The sequence below is a fragment of the Zeus faber genome (assembly GCF_960531495.2).
Source record: "Zeus faber genome assembly, chromosome: 5".
In the NCBI taxonomy this organism is placed as follows: Eukaryota; Metazoa; Chordata; class Actinopteri; order Zeiformes; family Zeidae; genus Zeus; species Zeus faber.
In genome coordinates, this window is record NC_137192.1 from 16,982,214 (window position 1) to 16,998,206 (window position 15,993).

At 41.8% G+C, this 15,993-nt stretch overlaps 2 protein-coding genes across 2 annotated transcripts in view; one reads left to right on the forward strand and one right to left on the reverse strand.

Moving 5' to 3' along the window:
• Positions 1–15,993, reverse strand: part of syn2b (synapsin IIb) — a gene marked incomplete at both ends in the record, with an annotated part of 74,553 nt that overhangs the window by 10,233 nt on the left and 48,327 nt on the right. The window contains 2 exons of the mRNA XM_080000498.1: positions 10,257–10,346; positions 11,523–11,679. Coding sequence (XP_079856624.1) covers positions 10,257–10,346; positions 11,523–11,679 — 247 coding nt within the window. The remainder of the gene's footprint in view (positions 1–10,256; positions 10,347–11,522; positions 11,680–15,993) is intronic.
• On the forward strand, positions 711–8,459 carry LOC307230165 (metalloproteinase inhibitor 4-like; the record flags this gene model as incomplete). Its single annotated transcript, XM_080000401.1, has 5 exons — positions 711–849; positions 6,709–6,806; positions 7,630–7,744; positions 7,944–8,068; positions 8,191–8,459. 5 exons carry the CDS (start codon positions 711–713, stop codon positions 8,386–8,388), a joined length of 675 nt encoding a protein of 224 aa, XP_079856527.1. The 3' UTR covers positions 8,389–8,459.

Sequence of the window (15,993 nt, forward strand, 5' to 3'; positions counted from 1 at the left end):
TGCTATTGCTTGCATTTCCATTTATTCCGAGCCAAAACCACTAGACTGATTAGTCACATTATTATTTTTTTTTTTTTGGCAAGTAGGCGGTCCTTGATCTATTCATTAGTTGTTGAGTACATAAGAGACTCCCTGTGTGCAGCCCTCTCAGCATTCAAGACCAGAGTGTGAATGTGAGGGGGAACCAACCATTGTGAGTGTCTGTGTGTGTGTGTGTGTGTGCGTGCGTGAGCGTAAGCACTAGGGAACGAGAGAAAGAGAGAGAGAGAGAGAGAGAGTGTGTGTGTGAGAGAGAGAGAGAGAGAGTGTGTGTGTGTGTGAGAGAGAGAGAGAGAGAGAGAGAGAGAGAGAGTGTGTGTGTGTGAGAGAGAGAGAGAGTGTGTGTGTGTGTGAGAGAGAGAGAGAGAGAGAGAGAGAGAGAGACAGACAGTAGCGGCAGACTGAACTTGAACTCAAACAAAGTCAGTCGCGCCAGCTGGTGTCCAGGCTTCGCAATTAAACTTATGAGAACAGTTCTGCTCCCAGCCGCCTTTAAGCTGAGCAGAGCTTGTCTTCCTCTAATTCCGCTTCCCGCCCCCTCTCTCTCTCGCCGACCGCTGGCCTGGTTCGCTCCTCCCAGGGGGGGGGGGGGGGGGGGGGGGACTGAGCAGAATCAGAAGAGGCTGCCAAGGGTTCGACAAGTGGTTGAACAGTCAGAGGCAGCCGGAGACATGGCCATGCCCAAGGTACGGTGTGTGAGCTTGGGGCTCTGGGCGCTCCTGCTCCTCGGTGCCTGCCGGGACGACCTGGTGGAAGGGTGCAGCTGCAACCCCGCTCACCCCCAGCAGCTCTTCTGCAGCGCTGAGATAGGTGAGTTGTGCTAATTCGTACGACGCGACTGCCTTTCTCGTCGGTGACGCCGGCGCCGCGGAGAGCTGAGGGGTTTGCGCCTCGGGGGGGGGGGATTCCCTCCAACCCCTGCTGATGGAAATCGATTTGCTGTTTTGGCCGAGCAATTTATTGGTAGAGTTTAATCGACCCTGGACTTCAAACCGAAGCGCTCGACGAGAGTGTATGACGCGAATGAACCTGCATATGCAGCATTACCACAAACACAACTGACCGCTCCCAGACAAAAAAAGTGAAATGAGCCCTAATTAAATTACATGTGGCCTTTTTTTTCCGTTTAAATACTTTACTTGTGGATAGTATCAAGGGCCTGTGGGCTTTTTCGTTTTATCAAATTAAATTATAACCCACACAAATAAATGATTGATTCCTCCCACATCGTGGAAAGGCTAAACAACTGACAGAGACCGGGCCGTCGACTTTCATCCTTGTGAAATTAACGTTTGCACGTTGTTTCCTCTGTAAGGAATCCAGCTCAGTAAACGTGGTCCAAAGTAAGCAAGGAACATGGAAAAATGTGGATTGTTTATTCATTCGCATGATAAATGTTGTTTGTTACGATACGAGTCTATGTCTAATCTATAATAGCGCAATACAACTTTCAATAGGAGAGGGGAAGAGACTTCTTTGATAGAGAGCAACAAACTGAGCTTGACACTAAATTTGTAAACCAGGATTTACTTTCATTTTACTTTAATTATTTAATTGCATTTTTTTCTATAAAATAATTTGTTTTTCTTTCAAATTGTTGCATGTGTGTTGTGAGGGATGTTTTGCATTGATTAGTCTTTTTTTTTTTTTAATGTTACAAGGAAATTGCACAAATATATTCTCGTTATGGTGTCTTATCTGAATCGGTGCTTGTATAACGACAGACCTAACATTGACATAGCACAAATCCAACAGCACTCCATGGGAATGGAGCTGGTAAATAACTTGACGTATATTGCGTAAGGACTGCCTGCCTGTCTGTTGTGTTCTGTCTCTCTCTCGGTCACCCACAACCCCTTCCCACTGACCCGTCCATTCTCCATTTTGCAAGCCAAAACCAACACTCTGGATTGACTCGGAGCACTTGGCTCCGGAGAGCCAGGGTTCGAGACGAGGAGGTCGAGCTCTGTGTTTGTGTCAGAGGTCGAACACCAGCAGAGGAGAGGCACAAAGGAAAGAAATATAGACGTGGAAACGGAGGGATAGAGGAGGGATAGAAGTTTTGGGCGCTGTCAAATACAGCAAGTTGTGGTTTCAGGTGCAGAAAGGGAGGCATTGGAGTGTAGGAAGTGAAACGGCAACTATTGTTTTCCCTGGTGTTGTTGGATTGGATTCATTTTTGTATTAACGTTGCATTCCTTCTGGGCTAGAGCAGGTGCCTATATGGAGATCTGGGTTACGGGAACGGCAATGATGTTATTTGGAGCCGTGTTTTTAGGACAGAGTTTCAAAAAAGTGTGTCATTCTTAAACAAGAGGCTGATCCTCTTTAGTGTGATAGTGTTTCGATGGTGTGTGGAGGCAAATTGCAAAATGCAAATTGTTATAATTTAATATTAGATTTCTGGCAGTAATCTAGTTATAAAAATGCACTGCTAGATGAGTGACTAAAAACGCCGGTGTTGAGCAAAACTGTTGCAGGTGTTTCGATATGACCTTGTAAGTGTGATTGAAGAAAACATTGAAGCATTCATTTAAGTCTTCCTAAATCAAAACAGTTTCATCTGCAAATGACAGCTGCGAAGCCATATAGTGTTGAAATATATATACTTTTTTTGTTTTGATAATTCCCTGCCTTACAAAATGTAGACTATGTTTTGTTCAGTTTTGTATTTTCTGATCCCAATGCTAAAAATAAAATTGAAATGGTTGCTTTGCTCGCTGTGGCTGGCGGTGGCCTTCAGTTGACCTAGCTGTGTTGTACGAGCCCAGTGAATGAAGCTGTAGCACTTAATAACATGTCCGCCTGTCTTGACTACATTGGGTCTGTTCCCTGAGGGTGCTTGTGCATGTGAGGGGATGTGTGTGAGCGTGTCTGTGCATATGTGTGTGTATTTTGGAGACCTCGGACAGAGGCCAAGCAGCCATCAACGCTGAACCTGCTCCCTCTCCTCCCCCTCACGCTCCCTTCCTCGCTCCCTCTCTCTCTCTCTCTCTCTCTCTCTCTCTCTCGCTCTCTCTCTCTCTCTCTCTCTCTTCTCTTCATTTCCATGTCTATAGGCTTGGCCTCACGGTCTGCATACTAACTATATCGGTGTGAAAGCCCGCTGACAGTCCAGCTTTGTGAGCATGACAAGGGCGCCGATTCATCTGGGAGGGTGGAAGTTACATAGAACATCAGTTCTCATGGTTTAGGTTTGCAATATTTCTCTTTGAATGTGAGAGTAGAGTTTAGGGAGATCTGCGGCTATTTGCAGTCTGGTGGGCTTAGATAGAAACCTGGTTCCTGTTCATGTCAAACCACTGTCGTGAATAGCTAATCCAACCCTCAGGGTTCAGTGAGAGAATACCTTGTAGGTTTAGTTTTTGTAGAAGAACCTGTACAATGCAACTGGTTTGTTCCTCTTTTGAACAAATGCTGAATACATCTGAGATGCAAAATCAGATTGGTGCTGAAAAGTTTTCATTTTAATTTATTCATGTTAAAATGGCAGAAAGTATTAGAAATGGTAAAAGGTAATGATTTGTCAAGGGCATTGAATCTTAAGGAAAAATAGTCATGTAAATATATAAAAAATAGAAAATCTCACTCAATCATTCTGCTGGCCGTTTACACTTAAAGAATATGACTCAAAAAAATGGAGTTTATTTCAGGTCAGGTTAGGCTGTGGATAGATGTTTGGGAGCTGCTAGTTTAATGAATAGCAACTAACTATTATTTTTCTGACAATAAGAACAGCTGCATTTTAACATTCTGATTATCATCCTATGCTCATATTGATTACTGATTGATACTCATTTGACATATTTGTGTGATAATGTTGGAAGCAAGCAGTCAAATTAACATTTATTTGGTATTTAAATTGCCCTTCGTTTTTTGAAAATGCTCCATTTTAATCCGTCGGGGGCTGTTTAATGTACAGGTCACCTTAGTTATAGTTACTTAGAAGTAAACTTAGTTGCTGGTCTGAAATACTGGTTAGGTGTATTGACAGTGTAAACCATCTGATACATGTAGCTCAGCTACTGGAATTTACATCATATAGTGATTGAGAAGTGAAAATACTGCCATAGCACATAGCACATCTACCTGAAACAGTAAAACACAGTTCTCCAGAGGTATTGTTTGCCGTAATGTGTGTACATTTATCTGTACATGTGTGTGCTTGTCACACTTTCAGCATGTCAGTTTGTTTCATAAACTATAATCCCATTCTTCTCTTCACACACACAAAAAAAAAAAGTTTTACTCTTTTCTTTACACAGTATTCTAGGGGTAAAACCCATAGCTCCTCGAGTATTTTTCAGTGTCAGTGCACCGTTGTGTAATTATTTGATGAAAGGACACAAAAACAAGAGGAAGGTTTGCTTAGCTGCGTCTGGGGGTAGGGGTTACATAGGGTGTGCTGGTTTACACTCTTTCTCTCGCTCTTTGTTATCCTCTCTTCATACTTGTCTTTCATCATTTTCCCCTGCAGCATCTCTCTCTCTCTCTCTCTCTCTCTCTCTCTCTCTCTCTCTCTCTCTCTCTCTCTCTCTCTCTCTCTCTCTCTCTCTCTCTCTCTCCCCCTTTCTCCTACTGAGCACATCAGCCTTCGTCTTTCAGAGAACAATGTGAGAAGAATGAGAATGATGAGGTTGTGATGATAGCAGCATTCCTTACGGGCAACTTGGGGCCATGTCACTGGCACAGTCAAGAGCTTTATCTGGAGACGATTTGAAGTTCTTCTCTGTGATCTTCAAACCAGAGGATGCTTTAAAGAAACACTGCAACCCTGAATGACTCTCCCTGTCAATGCCTCCTTTTAGGCGCACCGCTGTTGATGTGTGCTGGACAATGTCCCTCACTGTCGTGCCACAAGCTTCCAGTGTGTTTCATTACAGCTGTCAAACTTGAGACCATATTTGACATTGTTTGTTTGTTATTATTTGTCTGATATTCTTCTGCCACGTTTCTTGTTTTTGTGCATTGCTGTATTTTAAGTGATTTATTTTGTTTTATATGATGTAAAGTGTCTTTGAGTACCCCGAAAAGCGCTATACAAATAAAATGTATTATTAGTATTTGTTTTTTCTTAGGAGAAGCTTATTTTTCAATGAGCCTCATTGGATATGCTGTCGTCTCAACAAAGCCACAAACACAATGATTTTGAGCCAAAGAGAATTTTCTTGGAAAAAACAAATGAAGAGATGCAACTACTAGTAACTACTAGTAACTACTCTCATTGACTACATTTACACCTGTAGTCGTATTTTATTGAGTAGGACCAACATTGACATTATGTGAATACATAAACAATATACTAAATAGACTAAGTACACTTTTAGACAACACACTCAAGTATGCCTTTTTCTCACTTGGATTTCCATCTCTGATGTCATTGTATTATTTATGTATTTGTGGTGTGGGGGTGGTGTGATTTAACCAGCCACACCTACCTTGGGTCTAGTAAATTGGACCCAGGGTCAGGGTAGCTGTACACCTGTTGCTCATCAGAGCAACTGATCAGCACGGGTTAAATCACCCATCCCCATACACGGGAGCCTTTGTCATTATAACGTTCCATCTGCTCCAGGCTTGTTACATCTTGCCACTCTTGTCAATAAAATGGTTTGTCTTCAACATCATCGCCTGTGTCTCCGTGTCGGGGAGCTGGTTTGGGTTAGGGTTAGGTGGCATGTTACAGTGTGCAAGTTGAGGTGAAGCACGTAGAGTGTGAGTCCATAAGTACTGTGGGCTCATCTCACTGTCTTTGAACAAGGTGTGTGCAGGTTTAGTGTGTGTGTGTGTGTGTGTGTGTGTGTGTGTGTGTGTGTGTGTGTGTGTGTGTGTGTGTGTGTGTGTGTGTGTGTGTGTGTGTGTGTGTGTGTGTGTGTGTGTGTGTGTGTGTGTGTGTGTGTGTGAGTGAGTGGATCTTCCAGAGGGGGCAACCAGCTACTTGTTATTCCGTGTAGGTTTTGATTTCTCTCCCAGAGGAGGGAAAAGGACATGCCTGCTATTACAACTTGGAGGGATTGTAAGACTTCTGTCTGGGGAGAATGAGGGCAGAAAGGGTAGAGGATATGGGGTGAATGTTTGGTGTTTGTAGTTGTGTATCTTACCTTGGATGAGGGAGGACAAATGTGATCTACATGAGAAACAGTGGAGGGTCACGCCCAGGGTGATTGTAAGGTACAAAAATATAAATGCAAAAAACAAAATGACTTTGAAGTATATGTTAACTCACAATCTACTTTATCTACTTTATTTTAAAAAAATATATAAATTAGTGTATATATACAGTACATATGTATAGATAGATACATATATATTATAGTATTACATTTTATGTAATTAATTAGTAGTAGTAAGTATTTATATATTAGTTTCTTTCTTCATTATTTTTTTCTATGTATTTTTATACATATTGTATATTATTTATCTTTGCAATTTTTAATGTAACAGATTTTCACTTGAATGTGAAAATGTAGATGAAATGTATTTACGGCCTATTTTATTTTTCATCCCAAACCATATTCATCTCCTCATCATTTGCAGTTTTTTTTAACTGAACTTCAACTGGGTTTAAATCTCAGTTTAAAGTGCAAAGATGTAACGAACAGACAGATACTATGATTACTGAATTTACTACTTCAGGATTCATAATCAATATAGTCTTTTTCTTCACAGTGATCAGGGCAAAGATCTCTGGAGAGAAGATTGTGTCACCGAGCAACAGCTCCTCACCTTACATGAAGATGATCCAATATGAAATCAAAATGATCAAGGTTAGAGCCTGTTAAAACATTCAACTGTGCCAAGATAACAAAGACCTTTTCTGTTGATGATTTTTCTGTTTTCCTACTCTGAGCAACTAAAAATGATGGCAGTCTAATTTAACGAGGGAAATGATATAGGAGTATATAATAGCACATACTGTACTGTACATGGCTGGCCAATATTGACAAAATCAAATCAAAGCACTTATGAGTAAGCATGAAGAGATCGTTATTAGAACAGCTATAACAGCCTACGAGGTTCGGAAAATGACACGACTTTACTGTGCTGCTATCTTTAAGACAACATTTAAATATATAACAATATCACAATAACCAAAATCCCATGCACTATCTAGTCTCATATCAATAACAATATCAATATATTGTAATAGATATAAATATACCTAGTCTCATAACAATATCAATATTATAAACATATTTTTCCCAGCCCAAATTTAAGTACAGCTTTAACTGCAAAATATTATATACATCAATATACATTCATTATCTAATGAATTTCTCCGAGTTGGGACAGCTTTTTGGTGGGGACAGCTTTCAATGTGTCAATGGCTGATATAGTACTGGGCAACAGAGTGTCCACGCTTAGCACTACTGTCTATGTGTTCTCTATGCAAGAAGCTGTTTTAATTCCCGACTCCTACTCACTGCTGGTAAATTTTTAAATCCTTCCGGTTATGGTAATCCTCACTTGCAGTCTTACACACAAATGATAACACAGGAGCAAAACCTCCGTCACATTAACATTTAATAGCAGTATCACTCCCCTATAACTCTCTTGGTGACTTTTGAAAGATGTATTTTTTGTGTGTAGATGTTCAAGGGCTTTGACAAGGCCAAGGACATCCAGTACGTCTACACCCCTGTCTTCTCCTCGTTGTGTGGAGTCAAACTGGACTCCAACAACAAGGCAGGATATCTGATCTCAGGTACAGTGCTCGCTGATGTATATCTGTCCTTTAGTGCGTATTGTAGGAAAGATATTTTTTTTACATGCAAATCACGGTTCAATTGGGGTTTAAAGCAGTTAGAGAGGTAAACTGCCAGTTACTGGGCGGGCACAAAAAGACCAGAACAAACTCTCATTATAGTCAATATAGTGAATATATTTGTGATGTATTTACACAGGAAGTATGTGGAGCGATGGGAGGATTTCTATTGGCCAGTGTGACCTGGTGGAGCCCTGGGACAACCTATCAATGTCACAGAAGAAGAACCTAAACTACAGATACCAGATGGGATGTGAATGCAGAGTGAGTGACACTATCTCTCTAGCCGTTCAGTCTATGTAATACACATGCTGATCTTAAAAATCTTTCTACCAACCAACCAATTAAGCAACCAACCATTTGCTCACTCTTTCCTCTCCGCTTAGATCAACACCTGCTACACGGTGCCATGCACCTCTACAGGAGAAAACGAGTGCCTGTGGACTGACTGGCTGTTGGACAACAGCCTGAATGGCGAGCAGGCTCGGCAGTACGCGTGCATCCGCCGCACTGACGCAACCTGCAGCTGGTACCGGGGGGGACCGCCCCCCGAGAAAGAATTCCTGGACATGACTGATCCCTGACCTATGACCCTATTCCCCTGAACCCTCTCTGACTCCTGCATCGCCACACCGAGACTAGGGCAGCGTTTCTCCACTCCATTGGCTTTGGTCGTGCAAATTTGGCCGCTGTTGCTAATTTGCCAAAGTGATAGTTGGACTTGACTGGTTGTACATAAGCAGGAATCGGGAAAAAAAAACAAAAAAAAACAACTTTGCATAGCATAGTTCATTTAGTAAATTTGATGTTGAGAATTGATTACAATGTCTGAATGAGATCAGTAAAGTGCTATATTCTATATCAAAAAAACAGCATGGCAAATTATTCTTCCATGACTTCCACAAGTATAAATGTATAATCTGTCAAACTTGATGCGCAAGGCAGTTGTTTTTTCTTTTTTTCTTCGTTTCTTTGCTAAAAGCACTACTCATATGGAAAGTGGGAAAGACAGCCAACTGGTGCAAACCCCTGGAAACCTGTACAGCCGTCTTGCCCCAACCACACAACATCGTATTATTATTTTTTTATTCATTTTTTCCCCCCTCCTTTTTATATAATTGAATAATTGCCACATTAATTTAAATCTGTATTTTGATATACTATTACAAGAGCAAGGAACACAAGACATTTCTTTATGGAACACGCTACAAACAACCTTTTTAACAAATGCATCAAAACTCATCAGATTCTCGTCAAAACTCATCACATTCGCCACACTTTCTTTTATGACGATGATGTAAATAGGAATTCTTTAGTTGGAATTAACATTTCAAAATCTAACCGTATCTTGTTCTAGCCTAGAGGGTTTTTATCTTGTGGTTCTGTTCTTTACGGTTTTCCTTATTTGAACTCTCTGCATCTGTCCTGCGCCAAAAATAATCTAATCCAGCGCTTTAACAACAGCATTGTCCCACATAGAAGCTCTCTCTCTCTCTCTCTCTCTCTCTCTCACTCTCTCTCTCTCTCTCTCTCTCTCTCCCTCCCTCCCTCTCTTCTTATTCACATTTCTTTTTCATTCCACAAACCAAGAGAGGGCATTGAAAAAAATAATTTTGGAAAATATAGAAATGTCCTCAAAGTTTCCGTTTCCCACCAACTAAAAAGTTATGATAACTATTCACTTTCTATTCGTGAAAGACTTGTGCTTCTTTTTTAGATTCTTTAAACATGAACTGAATGTGAATTCCATGTTCTCCTAAAGTCATACAGTTTGCAAAATGTATTTGACCTGTTACACAAACCTCTATTAAAAGTTTAACTCACTCTTTGTACTTGTATAAAGTAATCATAGTCTTATATTAGTGATTGTAATATGGGTGGTTCTTCCATAATCCAAATTGAACCTATAAAGCAACCCAGTTTATTTCTTTTTCCAATCTGATCATAATGCATTATAACTGTATGGCTTTGGTGCGTTGTTACAGAACTGTTTCTTGTTTTAAATGTTTTATATGAAATGTTTGTTTGTGTTTGTATTTATGTTTTTGTTGCTGTCAATATAGAGTTTTCTATTTCAATGTACCAAATATTATTGTATATAAAACCTCTCAATACAAATACAGTATGTGTTACTTTTTGACCTTTCAACATCATGAGTAAAATATCGAGGTATAAGGCGGTTATACACAGTTTTTACATTTTGGTGTTTTATCCCTGGGTTGAATAGAGGTATAACAAATGTAAAGATATCATTACATGTGGTTATACATTAGTACATTAATTAATAAATAGTTTTGTATTATACTTAAACATAAGTTCCGGAGATGTATTTGTTGATTCATTTTTTGCGAATATATCCGTTTTTGCAATGATTTAAAAATTGAATTATAAAGTAGAATAGGAAGGATAGAAAACATGTTTTCTCCAGATTTAAACATGTGTTTATTCTTACCATGTCTTTATGATTGGGGTAGAAGGTCTGATCGATCAATGGGAATTTTTCGGCCCCCAGCCTCTTCTGGTTATTGATCAGCTGGGCAAACTGGAGAGAGAGAGAGAGAATAAAAAAGACAGGAATCAATCAATCACAAGCCCCTTTCCCACATGGAATCCGTAACATTGCTTGATAAAAACTATCCGGGAAAGTAGGTAGTCGCGCTAGAGGTGTGTAATATAACGTGAGACTAGGCAACAGAATCTGTATTTAGATCAGAGCTTCGCTTCCCGTCTCCCTGCACCACGGACTCGGTTCCCTCCGCTCACTGAGGGGGACTGAGCCCCCACATCAAATCAGTGTGTTCATTTTCAACCTGTCCTGCACTCTCTTCCTCTGGAGGAAACATTCTCCACCTGTTCTACCCCTCCCCGTTCGCTCGCTCCCTCCGGCTCCGTGCTCCGGTGCAGCCGGCGGGCAGACAAAACTCTTGTGCTCGATGTCCCCGCACCGCACCCCTAACTGTAAAAGACAACGTCTAGGGTCATTGTTGTGTCGGTTAGTGCGATTTTTAAGAAGAAAAAAAATACATATTGAAGAAAAAAAAAAAAGACCTGTCTCCGTAGAGACTGGACGTGTTTCAGTGTCTTGTCTTTGCAGCAGAGCGCCACGGTTCGGATTTGGCTCACCGTTTTCCCGAATGTACTTTTTTCTTCCCCGAAACAAATGCATTTTTAAATATTTGTACGAAGTAAATATTCGCAAAAACCCACCATTTGTGCTTTATTTCGAATCAGCTCCACCCCTCCTTTACGGGAAAGTTGCTTCCATTCCCACATACTTCCATTCACAGTAACTGTTCCAGCAATTTGCCAGAAATGATACGACTTCGAGAGCGAGGAAATTTACGGAACTTTTACGCAACATCAACAACGGGTCCCATTCACACATGACACAATATCGAGTAGCCAGTAGATTTAAGGCTTTCAGTACAAGGGGGAAAGGGGCTATAAAGTATTATTTCATCATCATACAGTATCTATTACTTTTTTAGTTATGTAAATATCAACATCCTCAGCCATTGAGACAGCTGACGTTGAGCACATTATACCACCCCATCTTGTTGGTTAATTCAAGGGGTGGTCTTTATAGAGGATAAAAATAACCAGCAGCACAATTACTCTGAGGAAGTGAAGTACTTAAACTTCTGGCAATCTCTGCAGTATACATTGTGCTGAGCGCAGTAACTTTGATGAAAATATTAATTCAGCTGAAATTACTTACGGCCCATGGCTTGTCGCTGAGGTTGTAAATAGACTCCAGTGAGTTGACCGAAGGGACTCCGGCGTACTGCAGCCCGATGATCATGTTCCTGAAGTCCTCGTTCTGAGCCATGCTGAAGGCGTGCTGACGCACCAAAACAAAGTCAGGCCTGAACGACCTGGAAGGACAAATTAGGTTGGTGTCATTTGAAATGTCATGTGTTTATGCATTATTTGTGTCTGACATCATGGCCATCCAAACAGTGATCTAAACTTGAATAGACTGCCAAGTTTTATCATTATAATTTTCATTCATTCATTCATTCATTCTTTTTTCAATTATCCAGCCTTAGATGCCTCAAGGTGAGGAAAAAGGTGAATTTTATCAAAGAAGTAGGCTTCCCTGAATTGTATTGTTTGTTTGGCAGTAATACAAAAGTCATGTGAAAAAGGCCATCGTAAAATGGACTTTTCCTAATATAATATACAATTCAATATATGCTATTTATTGAATAAAAAACATCCATACCCTCCCCTTTCATTGGATTACCAGTTTACATATATATATATATATATATATATATATATATATATATTTACTGTATATAGTAGAACCTTGCATTATGAGTGTACCAGTTAATGAGTAATTTGTTCTACGAGCTGAGGCTCGTGCAAGTTTTTGTCTTGTTTTACGAGCGAGCTTCATACAGCGACCGCTAGGCTCGCACACGCTCTCCCGACAAGCGTGGCCACCACTCGCTCAGTTCACGTGGATATCTCGTTGCGGGAGCATCCCTATTATGCTTTCCCAGTGTTTTTCTTTTAATTTTGTGCGTTTTTTGCTTGATAAACATTAAAAAAGGAACGCGTGTAGTGTAACTACACCTTTCTTGTTCTAAAACCCATAAAAAATGTTTTTTTTTGGGACTTGGAACGGATCAATTATATTTCATTTAATTTCAATGCGGAAAATTCATTTGTAAAACGAGCATATCGTAAATTGAGCTTGGTCATGGAACGAATTAAACTTGTAATGTGAGGTTCCACTGTATATTATAAACCTCAATATAAGACATGCTGGTGGAGTGACAAGAAAGGTTGTGATAGGGTCGGTTGTTGTTGTTTTTGCTTCTGTGTATGTTTGTATTAAAAGTGACGGCAGAGACAAAGGAGGCAGAAGAGAGGTGTAAGAAAAGACAACAAGAGATGGTAAGTGAGAGAGATAGAGGCAAAAGGAGGAAAGCGGGCGAGTCAGAGAGTCAGAGGGAAGAGAGAGAGTAAACCCTGGCACAGTCTGAATACCGACAACCTTTCATGTCTTCAGAATGCTAATTAGACATCCCAAGAAACTAGAAGAGAATAGGAGGAAGGGTGTGCAACAATAATGTGTTCATGCGTGCGCGTCATGTATGTGTGTGTGTGTGTGTGTGTGTGTGTGTGTGTGTGTGTGTGTGTGTGTGTGTGTGTGTGTGCGTTTTACAGGGTCTGAAGATAGTGTGTGGCATTAAACACATTGATTGAACAAAACTGAACAACAATGCTTACTGAGACAAAATTTAACATTTATTGCATCCAGAATCAATGTAGTAGAAGTGGAATGTAATTGTTTTCCTGAAGCTCCTCTATGGGATAATGGTCCCTATAGACAAATAATATTTTGGTTAGAAAATGTTGCGTAAGTAATACAAAAAACAGATACTGTCGCAGTAAATATTTTCAACATCGACTCGCAGTCTTCTAACAGCACACTGTTCCAACTTTATTTACATTTCTGTGGTGTAATTATAATGGTGTTTAAAGTCACGTGATGACGCCTCTGTTTGGCATGGCCGCCCGCTTGGCTGCAGCTACGGCTCCCTTCCTGATTATTGTTGTTCTGTTCGTGTCCCCGTTTGTCCCGTCGCTTACGGCGGTTTGCGATAGAGAGTCGTTCCCATCCATGACTCTGCGTTGGATCTGTGGAGTCGGGACCTGGGGAAAAAGATCTTGCAGCCCCCTTCGTTCCCGTCTGCCCCGCGGGAATTCTGCCAACCGGCCTGCCGTCTACACCGTAGGCCCAGGAGACGCCGACAGCGTTTGAGGAAACGGGGGGAAAAGAGTCGGCCTGTTGGTTGGCCTCAAAAGGCAATGGGACTATCCGTGGATTACCTGCGGCGCCCACTGCTGCCTCAGCACTCTGCTGTGGTTAGACTGGCCCGGCGCTGGCCCGGCGCTGGCCCGACTCCGCTCACAACAGCGCCCTTCCCCTGCGCCTTCCTCCGCTAAGAAAGTTGTTGAAGTCCGATTGTGTTGACTCCAGGAACCCGCTGCCTGTGGCTCGGGCAGCGCCATCAGACGCCACAAAACCTCTGATTAAGTTGGTTTTAATCAACGCAAGTTTGGTGTGTAGCAAGTCATTTATCCTACGGGACTTCTTTGCGTCTCATGATCTTGACATGCTGAAATGCACCAAATTCGACACCGCACGTCCTTAGGGCCTGAGCAATACACCCGCCAAGTGTGAAGTAGATCGGATGAACAGTTGTTGAGATAATAGAAGGACAGGCAGACAGACAGACAGATTCCTGCCTTTATAGTTGGATTAGAGCGTGGGTGGAAAAACACTGCTGGAGGTTCACTTTATCCACAGTACATGAAGGAACCACTTTCATCTTTTAATCAGAAAGTGAAAGAGAGGAGATCTGCCTATTTTTCCGATTTGATTTCCTGTATCAAGAAAAATCCTCGGGCTTGTGGCACCGCGCCTGCGCGAGCGCCTCGGGTCGATCACGCACATTTTTCTTTTTTTTTAGACGCTATTGTGCGTAATCACCGGGTGTCATGCACATTTCATTGCATATATATATGACCGTATGTATATGTATGTGACATCTTGAAATCTTGAATCTTGAAGTAACTAGTGAACCCTGCCTCTTTCCCTGTTCTGGTCTTTTCAAATGATGTGAAATGTTCTTATCATTCTGTGTGGATAAGGTCACTAACGAACTGTAGGATCTGTGATTTTACCTTCCTGTACCCCTGGGGGTTGACTGTCCGGTGGGGGCGTGACAAAATATTGATACTGGAATATATCGCAATACTTGCAATACTACTCTTGCAATAGGTTATTGATACACCGGTGCAGAATATCTATATTTTTATTATACATGGTGCCGCTCTAAACTAGCAGTGTAACGGACGCCACCCATGGTTGGGCACGCATTTAAACGCGCAGAGTTGCGGTGAAAAAGAAGATGGACAAGACAGATGCACGCAGTGTTTCACTCTGCGCAATGAGTGGTTCCAATACGTCGCACTATGTTGCTGCAACTTCACGGGTTCCTGTCGTGAAGGAGCTGTGGATACAGCCAATGTCGCCTCTATGCGTCTGCACGTCCGCGACATTGGAGCGATATCAAGATCCGCTAGTCAACAAATACAATGTCTATTGAGAGATGCAGACTTCTCTGTAACTCGCTTAATTCTGAACCGATTATCATGAAATTATTTTTTCTTATAAAGGTGAGAATTATTTTTATTCTTTTTTTTAACCTGTGCTGTCATCATACTGGGCATACTACACAGAGTAGAGTGCCATCTATGCCTCTATGCCATCGCATCTAGGACAGAGTTAGTCTGCAAGTGAAAATCTCAACCTGCAATGCAACTCTTTATTAATTCTGAAACCATCAAGAACTGCTGCAATAATTCTGTCCTGTGGATGACCAGAATGACCAGACCAGAATGACAAGGGCACAGTTTTTGGTTATACAGAACCACCACCAACCCCCCCTCTTTGGAGAACTATTTATCATATTTGGATCTATAAACAACTAATCACTACTCCAAGAGGGGGAGATTCACCACGGGTGAGACAATTAAACACAGAACCAAACAACATTTCCACGGAAACATAAACATCGGACGACAACATGTATTGAAAAACAATTAATTAGGTCCAGCAAACTGGAGCAACAATTGGGAACGTGGCCTCTTCCTGTCATAGTTATGGCAGTAAATGAGGGAGGTTGGAAGAGGAATGCAACCAGGAGGGTGCTGGGGTGCGTTCAAAGCAGGTCTGGTTGTATGTGTGTGTGTGCGTGTGTGTGTGTGTGTGTGTGTGTGTGTGTGTGTGTGTGTGTGTGTGTGTGTGTGTGTGTGTGTGTGTGATGGGACCGCCTGTATGTGTGTGTATGTGTATGTGTAGGGTGTCCAACAGTGAGTGTACAGGACTTATCCCAATTGGTTCTGGTGTATCGTCAGTCTCGTGTAAGGTCGGTATTATGTTGTTGCGCCTCCAAGCAGCGCAAAGGGCCACGAAGCCCCCTCCCCCAAGCACAGCAGCTTCATAGACACCCCACGGCTGCAGGAAAGCCCCGAGCACCCCGCCCTGCAGCCACAGAAGACCCCCAGGGAAGCCGAAGACCCGTGGAGCAACCCCATGCCTGGTCCCGAGGTGCATGACCCAGTCTCAGGGAGCACGAGGACACCCTGCACCCCAGGGTCGCACACAT